General features: G+C 55.3%; 1 protein-coding gene across 2 annotated transcripts; it reads right to left on the bottom strand.

The window, feature by feature from the left end:
• Positions 1–2,428: 2,428 nt before the first annotated feature.
• On the bottom strand, positions 2,429–7,996 carry LOC113952542 (CMRF35-like molecule 8). 2 transcript variants are annotated; one of them, XM_027654719.1, is made up of 7 exons: positions 7,905–7,996; positions 7,456–7,794; positions 5,531–5,657; positions 4,428–4,534; positions 3,818–3,870; positions 3,111–3,248; positions 2,429–2,846 (listed from the first exon to the last, which is right to left on the bottom strand). In XM_027654719.1, exons 1-7 carry the CDS (start codon positions 7,942–7,944, stop codon positions 2,712–2,714), a joined length of 939 nt encoding a protein of 312 aa, XP_027510520.1. In that variant the 5' UTR covers positions 7,945–7,996; the 3' UTR covers positions 2,429–2,711. The 2 variants fall into 2 exon arrangements, with proteins under 2 accessions (XP_027510520.1, XP_027510521.1); XM_027654720.1 differs by lacking the exons at positions 7,456–7,794; positions 7,905–7,996 and adding exons at positions 6,364–6,702; positions 6,815–6,854.
• Between the last annotated feature and the right edge of the window lie 5,658 nt (positions 7,997–13,654).

Consider the following 13,654-nt stretch of genomic DNA (forward strand, 5'->3'; position numbering starts at 1 on the left):
TGTCTGTGTGTGCACCAGGGTGTGCGTGTGTGTGACTGTGTGAGTGTGCACCTTGGGATGTGTGTGTGAGCGTGCACTGAGGTGTGTCTGTGCAGCAGGGGATGTGTGCATGTGTGTGAGTGTGCACCAGCCTGTGTGTGTGCACTGGGGCGTGTGTGTGGGCACAGGTCCATGAGTGTGCAGTGGGGTGTGAAAGGGTGTGCATGTGCAGTGGGATGTGTGTGAGCACTGGGATGTGTGTTTGTGTGCAGTGGGATGTGTGTGTGCAGTGGGATGTGTGTGTGCAGTGGTATATGTGTGTGATGTGTGTGCACACTGGGGTGCACGTGTTTGTGTGTGCTGGGGTGTGTGTGGCCACACGTGCACTGGCAGTGTGTGCCTCTGACCACTGGTGCCAAACTCCCTCTCATGGGCAGGGACACCTTCCACTAGCCCAGGTTGCTCCAAGCCCCATCCAGCCTGGCCTTGGACCCTTCCAGGGATGGGGAAGCCACAGCTTCTCTGGGCAACCTGTGCCAGGGCCTCACCACCCTCACAGGGAAGAATTTTTTCCCAATATTTAACCTAACCCTTCCCTCTGTCAGTTTGAAACCATTCTCCCTTGTCCTGTCACTCCATCCCTTTCCAGCTCTCTTGGAGCCCCTTAGGGGCTTTGAGCCCTCCCTGGAGCTTTTTCTTCTCCAGGTTGAACACCCCAACTCTCTCAGCCTTCGTCCTGTAAAAGCTGCTGCGGATGGAAGTATTTCAGCAGGGGAAATAGGAAGCAGTGTCTGGATGGTGATAGCAGCTCCGGGGAGTTCTGTGACCCTCTGTGAGCTGCCCAGGCAGATTATGCCAATACAGCAGAGGGAACACTGCAGCCTCAATGGCCCTAAGGGTTTAAGAGGAAGAGGTTCTGATAAGAGGGCCTCCCCGGGCTGCAGAAGGGCTCTATGCAGCCTGCTGAGCTCTGCGAGGGCTTCCCCTTGTACAGGACCAATTTGGTCCATGGCTGTAAGAGCTGAGAGCTGCAGGACTGCCTCAACATCTCCACAACTGCCTCAAAATCTCCACAACTGCCTCAAAATCTCCACATCAGGAGGAAAAGTCTCCCCACATAGAATCCTTTAAGTTGGAAAAGTCCTCTAGGATCATCAAGTCCATCCATTAACCCAGCACTGCCAAGGCCACCACTAAACCATATCCCCGAGATATGGTTTATCTTTTAGATACCTCCAGGGATGATGACTCCCTCATTTCCTGGGCAGCCTGTTCCAATGCTTGACAGCCCTTTTGGTGAAAAAATTTTCTCTAATATCCAAGATAAACCTCCACAGGCACAACTTGAGGCAGTTTCTTCTCCTGTTGCTTGTTACTTGGGAGACCAATCCCTACCTGGCTACAACCTCCTTTCAGGTAGTTGTAGAGAGCGAGAAGCTCCTGCCTCACCCTCGTCCTGGTTGCAGAGTAAATCAGCATCCCTGCCCTGAAACCAGCCTAGTTGCACAGAGTTACAGCACCCGAATTCCCATGGCAAGGGAAAAATTATCTCTCCATGCAAAACCACTTGCATGGGACAGTGTGTGTGGAAGAGCTCAGGTATTCTGCTCCCAACCCACCACAAATAGGTGCCCAGATCCATTTTTTGTGGGAGTGGGTTGTCCTGACAGGTGAATTGCCTGGTGCTGAGCAGGAGTTCACGCACTGAGAAGGGCACTGGCATGCAGGGGCAAGACCCTGTGGAATGTCCCAGCAAGGAGCAATGCTGCAGCATGGGTGGGAGCTGCAGGTTTGTACTGGAGCCCCAGAGTCCTCACCTCAAAGATCTGAGTTCTCACACTGCTGGAGCCCATCTGAGCACCAGCCAGGGGCTGGACCTGCTTTCAGGGTGACACTCTGCAATAAACCCTTTAGGAGCTGGAAACCTGGTGTACAAACACAGCCACACACCATGGTCAATGCCATCAGATTCTCACTTGCTGTCACGGATAAAGCAGCAACATTTCACACAGAAGAAGGTATCTAGTGGGCGCCAGAAAAAAAGCTATCAGCAAAGCAGAGATGAGCAGGGTGATAGTTACAGCCCCTGTGTGTGCTCCCAGGTCAGAGGTGGTGGGAGAGAGCAGGAGGAAACCTCCCTGCAGGCTGTGGAAATGTGGGGTTTGGGGAGAGGCCATTTCTTAACCAAGACCTTAATGCCCCACATCCTCCACTCAAGCACCCTATGCAAATGCACTTGGATATAACATTTCCCACTGTCCTGCTTCCCAGGAGCTGCCAGCTGCCATCAGCATGAAAAAAGTCACTCTGAGGAGATCCATGGGTTTGGAAGCTTCACCCCCCAAGAACAATGCAGAAGGGCAAGTGGGACAGGTGGTGGGTTCAGGGAGCCAGCCCACCCCCAACTCTCAGCCTTGCCTCCCCTTTCCAGCTCCCCCACACCCTGCCTGGCAGGTCACTGGCCTGGACTGCTCCACTTCAGGGGGAAAGTTTTATTCCCAGCACCACTAATGTATGGATGCAAAGGGATGATTTTATCCTCATCCCGCTCCGTGTCTCCTCTCAACCTCATCCTCTCCAGTGTTGCTCCAAGGAAACATCCGAGCCTCGGAGAGCAGCAGCTCCACTGTCCAGCCAGCTCCTGCCTGAGTGTAATGCCAATGCAATCCCCTCCATGAAGGTCCCAGTGGCACTCCTGGCAGCAGAAGCAGCCCATGGGGCTGGGTGCTGGCTCACACCCCCCCAGCTCTGCTGTCGGGCTCCTCACTGGGCCGTGGAGCTGGTGGCATGTTGCTGTAGATCTGCTCCTGCTGTGGCACACGCTTCTGCACCCTGGCATATATCGCCTCTGATTCCTCTTCCACAGGCTGGGAGAGGGATAAACAAAAAACATCCTTTGTGGGGCTGCTCCAGGGAAACACTGTCTGCTGGAACTTCTCTCATCTGCTTTAAGCACCCAGGAGCAGCCATGGGGACTGGAGAGGGAACCCACATTATCCAGGGTCACTTGCTCTCCAGTTTGGTGAGCCCCTTTGCAGCCCCCTCCCTCCCCACCCAGCCCATGCCATCACCCACCCGCCTCAGCTTTCCCCCCACCACCTCCAGCCCGGCACTGCTCGGCATTCTCCTACCTTAGCACTGTGCCTGACTTCCATGTACTCGATTGTGGAGTTTTCCAGGCTCCGGAAAGCCTCGGCGCTGCTGTACAGCTGGCTCTCGGCTGTGCCCATGTGGTGGTTAATGTCTGCATAATTCAAGGCATCTGCTCCCTGATGGAGAGGGATGAGCTCTTAACCTGCTGCCGCCTGCATCCACAGGGCTGGGAGCGCCTCCCGCCCTGCTGCCTGTCCTGATGGGTGCTGAGACTGATGGCTGCAGGAGCACTGGGTGGAAATAAAACCTGAAGCAAGGGCTGGTTCAACATTCCCCAGGGGAATTCTAGTTAGTGACACCAGCCTCTCCTCAAATCTGGCAGATAAAATCAGAAAACGCTCTCCAAGCAGTGAGCAAAGAGCAGCTGCTCCACTGCTGCCTCAGGTGTGCTTTGCTACAGGTTCCCAAGCCTGTTTCACTCAGAGGAGCAGCTCCCACTCTTGGAGGGGCCTGGGGGCAAACCTTTTATCCCAATCCTAAATTCCCTTCCTGGGAATACTCTGTGATAGTCACATAAAAGCCCTGTGTCTTTCTGTTGGCGAGCAGTGCCCAAAGGATCCCTCCCAGCCTAAAGCACCATGAGCCAGGCTGACAGCAGAGGCTCTGGCAGCTCAGGGTGTAATGCTTCCCCTCTCCATGAGAACTTGGGGCATGGCATCCCAAGACCTCATGAGGTTTTCCTTACTGTATGAGACACACTGCGAGTCCTGTCCATCTCTATGGCTGCTCCGGAGAGGGCTGGATGGAGCATGGATGTGGTTAGACATGAGTGAAAACAGAGGAAAAGAAATTAATTAAGAAACTGCACTGCCACTGCAAATCTCACCGTAAAGCAGGAAAGGAACCTGTTACCCTGTGAGCCATCCAAACTGGAGCCGTTCTTCAAAGAAAGCCAGACCCCACCTGCCAGCTGTCAACATCCTCTCCTGTCCCCCCCATTCTTCACTCTGGCCTTAAACTTTGTGTCAAGCTTAGTGCAAGCCTGGCCCAAACAAGTGAGCCCATCTGGGGAAGCTGATGGTGCCCAGACAAACACAAGTAGGTGCTGTGCCAAGCAGCACCCACCCCAAGGGCTGCCATTCCCTGCTCCCAGGGGGATGAGACCTGTGGGATGGTCCCACTGTTCCCTCAGGGGAAGGAGTCCTCCTTGGTGGAGGTCTCAGTGATGGATCAAGGAATTGGATGGATCAGGGAGGGAATGGGGGAGAAAAAAAATATAGAGGAAAAAATAAATAAAGCAGAGGCAGGTTCTGGTGCAGAAATAGGGTGTGTGTGGCAGTGGCAGCTTCTCTCACCCTTTTTCCTCTTCCTGGACAGTATTACCAGAACAGCAGCAGCCACAGCAAGCAAAAGAAGAACTACTATGATGCCTGGAGTGAGGATGTGCTCAACCACATTCAATCTGCAAGAAAAAAAGAGTTTCTGTTCCCACACTTCTTGGGAGGAACCAGCACAGAGCAGGGTTGTGGGAAGTGGCTGTGGGTGACGGGGCTTTCCCTGGGAGGAAGGACAGCAGGTGTGGGGTGGTTAGGCTACCAGCTGGGCACGGAGCAAAGCAAACCAGAAACTGCAGAAGCAAACTGACACTGAGGTCTGAGAGCTGCTGAGTCTTCATCGGTTTAAGGATGGGTTCCTGGATCTAATGTTGCTCTGGTTTAGCTCCAATATTTGTTGACCTTATTTGTAACGGGCAAGCAGGCAAAGTTGGTGTGCCAACTACTCCTGGAACATGCTAATGGAGAGCCTCAGCTTTGCCTGCTGAGGCATCACCTCCCAGAGGCAGGAGAGAAGGAGGGAAGCTCTACAACTCCTGTTTAATGCTTTGTCCACCATCTCTGCTGGGCTGTGTGTGACTATAAAGCAGAACAGAACACTGGCCTGCATTTGGTTTCCCAATAGCAAACACTGCCTCTGAGTTTTGGGGAAGGAAATAGGGTCAGGCAGAAACCACTTCTCCTGCAGCTCATGGCTTGCTTAAGCTGCAAGATGGACGGGAGAGAAGCAGGGCTTTTCTGGGGCCATGTGATCAGAGACACTGGAATTATTGCCATAGAATAGAATGCTTTGGGTTGAAAGGGACATGTAAGATTACCTAGTTCCAATCCCCTGCCATGGGCAGAGACACCTTCCACCAGACCAGGTTGCTCTGAGCCCCATCCAGCCTGGCCTGGAACACTTCCAGGGGTGGAGCACCCACAACTTCTCTGGGCAATCTGTGCAAGTGTCTCACCACCCTCATAGGGAAGAATTTTTCCAGGTGAAGTGGTCTCTAAAGGTACAAGCAGCATGTCTGGATCCTTAAGGGAGGTATGAAGAGCATGAGGGTTGCAGGGCTCCAGCTGCACCAAACAAATCTCTTTGAGGTAAGTGGCTGCTGTAGGCAGGAGCTGCTACTCACCTTTGGTTGCTGGACGGATTTGATGTCATGTGCACAGTTCCCCCTTGGGAAGTTGTCTGTGTGGGGCCTGTTACAGAGCTAGTGAGGTCGGTGTGCTTGTTTGTGGTGGAGGTTGATGGTGGGGTAACTGTAATGAAAAGAGGAGAGGCTTGTTTGATCTGTCTCTGTGGGGGAAAATGCTGTGGGTCTTTCAGCAAGTCAGAAGTGACCCACTTAGTGTCATACAAGGCGTAGCTGAAGGACACCCCTCGAGGTGGGAAGGCTGAAAGACCCTACCACTGCCCAGGAGGCTTTTCACAGTCCTGGTCCCCCTCAAAACATGCACAAAACAGAGTTCACTCTTCAGGAAGGGGGTCTGGGTACCCCATGGCTCGTTCAGTACTAACAGAACAAACCCATATATGTGCCCTACCATGGGGGCTGATCCCTGGCAAGGCAATGGAGAGGGATGTTCCCAAAGCCCAGGGCCTGGTGCCCAGAGGCTCTGCTTGTCCCAAGTGGGAAACAGGGTAGCACAGAGGGGTGAGGAATTCCCCTGTGTGATGCAATAAGGCAAGGACAGCACAGACAGGGACAGCAAGATCTGATGAGAGGGAAAATGAGACACAGAGAGCAGGGCGGTACATTCCACCAATGGAGGTGGCTGATCCTGGAGCACTGAGAAAGGGGCTGTGGGGAGATCTGGGCAGGGGGAGTGGGTGATGGTGGCACCTGCTGCACTGTGGTGACATTGGGCACCTACCACCTGCAGGCTGCCCCTACTGCAGCCCTTGCTCCCAGTACTTGGAGGGGGACACATCAGGGCTGGATCTGGGGGACCAACAAGTACTGACCTGGCAACACGATTACCTCCACTTCAACACTCCAATCAAACTGGAGCTTTCCCGTTCGCACCCCACAGAGGTAGGTTCCCGCGTCCTCCTCGGTCAGATCCTCCACAGTCACTGTGAACACCCGGCGTGTGCGGTTATCCCAGATGGAGAATCGGCCCTTCTGCACCACGGGCTGTGACTCCGAAGTGATGACGATGTCCTCAGCACAGGTATAAAATGTTCCCGGTTTGCACCAGAATTTCGGGTTCGTCTGCTGGCCGGGCTGGTACTTGCAGGTGACCGAGAGGGACTCCCCCACCCGTCCCCGCACGGTTCTGTGCCAGTTCACCGCCCCATAGGCTGTGGAGACAAACGGAACCGCGGGAGTGCTGCCACCGCACCGACACCTCCCGCCCGTCGCGGCCGCCCCCACGGGCCACTCCGGGAGTGGGGGCCCTCGGCAAGACCTTACCTGGCAGCAGCGCCCAGGCAAGCAGAGGCAGGAGCTGCATAGCTGCTACGGGACGGCGGAGCTTGGCACCCTGGTTCCTCGGCAGGGAGCCCCGCCCGCCCCCGGGGCCGCCCCCGCGGCCGCCCTGTCGGGGCGGAGCGCGGGGACTCCAGGGGCTGCCGGACCGTCGGGGCTGCCGGAGAGGCAAGCCGGGGGGACAGGGCGGTGGTGGGGAAGCTTTATTGGAGTCGGCGGCGGCAGGAAGGGCACGGCGGGGCCCCGGTGCTGCCCTCCCTGCCCACGCCGTCGGGGCCGGGGCGGCCCGGGGCCGGGAGACATCGGCCGCGGCCGAGGGGTCCCGGCGGGGGCTCAGCCCCGCAGGCTGACCCAGAGCACGGCCGCGCTCATGGCCAGCAGCGCCAGCAGCTGCAGCCCGGCCAGCACCGGGAAGTAGCGGAAGGAGCCACGGGTTCCCTGCGGAGCATCCGGCTGGAGCGTCGGGGTTGCAGGTGTGAAGGAGCGATGGATGCAGCGGGTGCCAGGAGGGCATCTTGTCCCTCTCCATCCCCCTTCTCTCAGGGTGACACCTCCTCCCGTAGTCTGTCCCCGGCCCCCCAGCGCTGTGGTCACTGTTCCTGGGGTGGAATTGTGCAGGAACTGACCTGGCAACACGATCACCTCCACTTCAGCAATACGATCAAGCAGGAGCCTTGCCGTTCGCACCCCACAGAGGTAGGTTCCCGCGTCCTCCTCGGTCAGATCCTCCACAGTCACTGTGAACACCCGGTGTGTGCGGTTATCCCGGATGGAGAATCGGCCCTTCTGCACCACGGGCTGTGACTCCGAAGTGATGACGATGTCCTCAGCACAGATATAAAATATTCCCGGTTTGCACCAGAACTTCGGGTTCGTCTGCTGGCCGGGCTGGTACTCGTAGGTAACTGAGAGGGACTCCCCCACAAATCTCTGCACAGTTCTGCGCCAGCCCACCACCCCATAGGCTGTGGAGACAAATGGAGCCGTGGGAGTGCTGCCACCGCACCGACACCTCCCACCCCATCCCCATCGGATGATCCAGTGTCTCTGGCCCCAAGGATCCCCTCAGCCCTACCTGGCAGCAGCAGCCAGACAAGCAACAGCAGGAGCCACATGGACAGGGTAGCCTGGGCCACAGTTGGGGCAGCCCTACTGCTCCTTCTATGTTGTGTCTCTAGGGCTTTGCTTCCTCTTCTGCCTGGGATACCAACTCAGTTACTGCTGGGCATTCAGCAAGAGTGTGGGGTTTCCCGTTTCCTGTCAGCTGCCTTCCTGCCTTGCCTGGTCACTGAGAGCACTTGCTGTGCCCCCATGGCAGGACACAGTTCTACCTCTTACCGCCACACTGCCCAGCCTCTTTCACCAGGCACAGCACCTGGTGGGGGACCTGCCTCTCAAGGGATGGCTCAGCACTGCACAGGGACCCCCTGAGCCCCATATAAGTCTCCAGGCTGTGGCAGTGCTCCTGCATGGCCACCCTGTCCTTCCCGTGGGAATGCATATGAGGAACCCCCGCCTCCTGCTCCAGTACAGCTGGAGATGGGTACTTGTCCCCGCTGCCCTTGCCAGCACACCCCCCCAGACTGTTCCCAGCACAGCCCCTCTGTGGCTCAGGATCCTATGCCATGATTAGGTCCTCTCAGGCCTCCCCCTGTGTCCCCATCCCCTGTAGGTGCTGTAGTGGTGGAGACAGTTGTGGAAGGACACTCGTCCCCGGCTCTTGCTCAGCTGGAGATGGCATCAGACAGAGTTGGCAAGGCTGAGGCTCCTGGGACTGAGGGCTCCTCTCCTTGTACCAGGACTTAGCTGGGTGATGGTGGATCAGGTGCCAGCATTGCCCCTGTGATCCCATATCTCCCCCAGCCACAATGCAGTGTGTCCCCACACAGTGTGTGCATCAGCACTGACAGCCACAGGCACCCCGGACTGTGCTGGCAGCTGAAGGAGGGAACAGGTGGACAGACAGACAGGCAGACAGGCACCTGCAGGATACCAAGGCTTTATTGCAAAATTGTCTTCATTTGGCAGCTGCAGCTCAGCTGACACAGGCTCTCTGCACTCCAAACCCCCCTCTCTCCAGCGCTGGGGCTGCCAGGAGGGGCCAGGGCTTCACAGGGGGAGAGAATCACCGGGAACCAAGCACCTCCTGGCACAGGGCGGCTGTGATTGGCAGCATGGCCCCAGCAGGGTGGGGGGAGAGGGGGCAGGAGGACCTCCCTGTGGCTCCAAGGTGGCTGGGAGAGGAGGTGGGCAGCCTGGTGTCCTGGTGCTGCTGGAGGCCTCAAAGAGCTGTTGGTTTTCCTGGTTGTGGCTCCTACACCGGCTCCTCATCCAGGCTGCCCCACACACCAGGGCCAAGGCTATGAGAAATTTCAAGCTGAGGAGGAGCAGCAGGTGGGTGACACTGAGCTGGGACCTGTATGGAGAAAGGAGATTATACTAGAGCCTGTGTAGGGTCTGTGCAATGAGGATGAGGACTGGGGCACTGGCATGTCAGCCAGCTGCCCTGCTTGCCCCTGGGATGCTCCTTGGAGCTGCTGCAATGGAGGGACACACAGCTGGGAGATACATGCAGGGAAAAATATGGTTTTGGCCAGGAAATGCTGCTGGGGACTTGCCCAGATCCCAAGCTCTTACTCACAGCTCTGGAGGCTCCCCACAGCCACTGGAGCCCACATCGCTGCCTTCAGTTGTGGTTGAAGCAGCTGTGAAGGAAACAGAGTCAGAGCAAAGTGGAGACCCACCCCACACACCCCCCTGTCCTGCCCCCTGCACAGGGGTCTCTGCCCTGACACTTCGGCCACGGAGGTGCAGGAGGTGGAGATGGGGGTATCCAGCAATTCCATGGGCACTGTGGGGGAGGAAAAAGAAGGAGGTTACTGCCGGCTTTGCTTCCAGCCCAATTTTACCTGCAGAGACCATCACCTTGGTGGTGTGGGATGTGCTGAACCACAGTTTCCTCTTCACCCCGCAGGAGTACCGACCTGCATCCCCCAGCGTGACTCCACTCTGTGTCACCGTGAACGAATGTGCTGTGTGGTTGTCCCTGATGGACACCCTGCCCTGTGTCACCGTCACCTCTGAGCCACTGGTTTGGATGATGTCAGTGCAGCAAAACCAGAGGAATCTCTGGCGGCACCAGTACTTGGAATTGAGCTCATAGCCTGGCTCATAGCTGCAGGACACTGCCAGCAAGCTGCCTTGGTCAGCTGTCACCTGCTTGGGGCCTTTCACTGCCCAGACACCTGTGGGGGACACAAAGAGGTGCTGCAAACACGTCCTGGCATTGCCTTGGGGAACCAAGAAGGATCTGAGCCCAGGATTCTTGGGGGCACCCAGTCCCGAGGGAGGCTGTGTCTGTGCACCCGCTGTGCCAGGGAGCAGTGCTGAGAGGAGATGTCCCCAGCCAGGAAAAAAAGAGCCCCCATCAAGGGTGTGTGTTATTAAAAGAGCAAAAAGCCTTATTCCCAGGGTTCACATGGCAGCAGTAGAAGCACATTTCAGAGATCACCCCCCGTAACTGCCACAAGAAAAGGTTGGGATCAGCTGGACTCTTGTTGTGACCATGGTGAGTTTCCTGGTCTGGCTTGGCCCCAACCTCTCCACAGCTCTGCCAGAACCCCTGAGATGGAATTGCCTGACCTGTGTTCCGGGCTCTCACCTGGGCAAAGGATCCAAACCAAGAAAATCCTCATTTTCCAGCTTCTTGCTCCCAGAGTGGATTTTTTCCCACAGTTAGTCATGAAGAACCTTGCAGGATGGAGCCAGATCCACATTCACTTGGATGTCCCGGGAGTTTTCCAAGCCTTAGTCTCCTGTCCCTTCTTTGGGCAGTGCTTACCCACAGATGACCCTGGATGTCTTTTTTTAAGTTACTTGTTTCCTCCCCTTCACCCAGGCCCATGACTCACCCTGGGGTGTTTCGTGAGAGAGACTCTGCTTTTCCTCTGAAATAGTCACTGGGTTCCCAGTAAAATGCCAAAATGCAGCGGCTTCCTCTGCTGCAATGCCCATCCCAGTGGGGAGCACAGCCTCTTCCCCTACGCAGAGCCCAAAGGACTTTGGGGAGCTTTGCAGAGGGGTCAGGCCAGAACAGGGATGCAGGGACTGGGGTAGAGTGAAGGCAGGTCTGCCCCTGTGGATGGACTAGCTTGGGCTGACAGAATGCTCTCCCAGTTGTGATGGACTGGGATAACAGACTGAGATGATGGACAACCATCCCCCTGCACTGCTATTCCCCGGCTCCTGAGCCAGTGTGAGCTGGGCTGCTTTTGTTTGTTTTCTCAAGCAGAAATGTCTCATTTCCTCCCCAAACCACCTTCTTTGGCACAGCCTGGGGGTTTTGAGTGACAACAGTGTTTTAAATGCTTCCACTAAAAGTTTCAGAAACCCAAACACAAAAAGCAAGGCCTCTTCCCTGGCAGCTGCCTTGCTGATGGCTTTCTTCTGATATGCCCCTTGGAAAGAGCAGAAAGCACAAACCTCTGGCATCCCCTTCCCTCTCTGTCCCTCATCATGGCAAGAGGAAGCTCTGAGTTTTCCTTTTGATCATGAAATAACCCCTTCATTTCCATCTAACTGGCTGTGAGCCAAGACGCTGCAAGTAACAGCAAGATCTAAATTCAAAAAAGTTGCTGGAGGTGGCAAACCTGCTTTCTGCTGAGAAACTTCCCACAAAGGCTGTGCAGCTGGGGCTCCAGCCACTTCATCTTCCTTGGGCATGCATCCCTGTCACTGCTTGGCAAAGTGCAGTGAGTCCTTCCCACCCTTCCCTCAGAGCAGGAGGAGGATTGGGAGAAGCGGCTCAGAGGTAGAGGCTGCAGATGGAATGTGCACAGGGAAGGTGCCTACAAAGGCTTTTACTGCATGAGGATTTCGAGGGCAGCTCAGTTACCCAAAAGCAGCTGGAAGCACTTTTTCAAAGAACCACTTTGGAAGAGTTCCTGGGAAACTTTGCAAGTCACATCCATGCTGCGTCATCACTATTACTTTGCCATCAGATGTGAGGTGTCATTTCCCCTTCCCTTTCTCTGTTCCATGTTTGGTTCTGGGCAGAATGAGCAGCTGCCCAGCCCAGTGCAGGGGCTGGACCCTCAGCACAGACCAGGCTCACTTCCTCCCCATCACGGCAGTTCCCAGGACTGTGTTACCCCACTGACTCCATTTCAGTGACTGAAAGCAGGTCTCCTTCTTGCCTCTGAGGATACTGCAGTGATTACAGCCCCCCAGCATCAACACTTCAACTCCCATGTGGAGTTTTACTCTGATATTTCTCCTCTCAGCTGCTGGATGAAGGGGCCCTGGCTGAGCAGGACACTGGCTGGGGGCTGTCGATGGGGGTTTGCAAAGGAGATGGCTCCAGCTCTGCACCTCAGCCCCAACCAACTCAGCAGTGTGGGAACATGCTCATGGAGGAGAAGAGCAAGATGGGAGTAGGCAGGAGTGAGAAACCCCAGAGTGCTGACACAGGAGTGTCTGTCACATGAAGGGCTGTGATATTTATTCCAATTAAAATGAAACCAGAGAGGGAGTAGAGCAATCCAGGCAGAAACCAGTGCAGCAGAGCGTGATGAGGAGTCACATTGCCTAAAATGGGGAGAGCCCTGCAGAGAGCCCTCCCAACGCCCTCCAGCGAGGGCATGGGTGCTGGGGTGCTCCACATAGCCCGGGGGGAATGAATTAACACAGCCACCTGCAGAGGACAGGGAAAGGCACCCTATTCTGCACCAGCACCTCTGGGGGGCTGTGTCAGGGTCCTGCGAGACAAGACCTCTCCCTTTTGGCAGCAAGTGGCCTGGAAAGCACAAGGCAAGGCTATTCTGTGGGAGAGGAAGCATTGCTGAAGCACTTCTCAGGAATCCCACTGATACATCCTGACAGGAGCACATCAGTTTGTCTTTTCGTCTCGGCCACACGCGGGGCTGGATTGAGCACTCGGGTGTGGCTCAGTGGCCGTGTCAGCGAGCAAAGTGTGTCACTCAAAGAGCTCCTGGGACAGGCAGTAATTGAGTCAATCAGTGAGGGCCCAGTACCAATTTGTGGGTCCCTTCCAACCCAGAATATTCTGCGATTCTGTAAGATCTTCCTCAGCTCCCATCCCACCATATTACCCACCACCACGACTGAGCCTTTCCAGAGTCCTCTCTGCTCTGTTCTTCAATGACATTTCCAAATCCTGATTCTGTTATTTAATCCAGGGCCCTTGAAAAATAATCAGGTAGTGTCAGTCTGTTCTTTCGTGGGCAGATTCAACAAGTTTGGTGAAATTGTCCTTTGGAGATAAGGCTGAGGATAATAGTTGCTAATGTAGCTCCTTTAGTGCTGGCTGATTGAGCAGATGCTGTCTGATCTCTCCCTTCCTCTGCCATCTCAGATAACCAAGATAAGTTCAGATCATTCCCAGATCTCTTGATTTAGCAAAGCCAGTAAAAGTGACAAAAAATACTTACAGACTTTGTGGTCATGGAGGATTTACTCTGGACTGTGTCTGAGGCTGGACTCAGCCAGAAACAGCTAAAGCAGGGGTTACTTATTGCAAGGAAATTAAGAATTCATACTGTGTGGGTTCAGAGGGTGAAATTCTGATTTTTCCCTAGCTCATGGGGAAGGAATGACTTCAGCAGGGCTGATCCTCCTCAAAAAGTGTTGTACAGGGATTCCAGGGAGGTACTACAGCAGGTTAATGGGATTGGGCAGTAGAGAATAGCAGGAGCAAGCAAGTACAGTGAAACAGAAACTCCTGAGCTGGATTTAAATCTTCCACTGTTAGACCTGTATTTCTCAAGGCAAATACACAACTAATTAAGCTATCAGAGATACAGTCTA

This window comes from Corapipo altera, unplaced genomic scaffold (assembly GCF_003945725.1).
Source record: "Corapipo altera isolate COAL_440 unplaced genomic scaffold, ASM394572v1 343, whole genome shotgun sequence".
Taxonomy (NCBI): domain Eukaryota; kingdom Metazoa; phylum Chordata; class Aves; order Passeriformes; family Pipridae; genus Corapipo; species Corapipo altera.

What these genes read in the sequence shown, in the direction of transcription:
- LOC113952542 (XM_027654719.1), bottom strand. Translation starts at nt 7,944, where the DNA reads ATGTGGCTCCTGCTGTTGCTTGTCTGGCTGCTGCTGCCAG. An exon ending in GGAGGTGATCGTGTTGCCAG is followed by an intron (nt 5,658 to 7,455) that starts GTCAGTTCCTGC and finishes TTTTCATTACAG; the next exon opens with TTACCCCACCATCAACCTCC. An exon ending in AAGTCAGGCACAGTGCTAAG is followed by an intron (nt 2,847 to 3,110) that starts GTAGGAGAATGC and finishes TCCCTCTCCCAG; the next exon opens with CCTGTGGAAGAGGAATCAGA.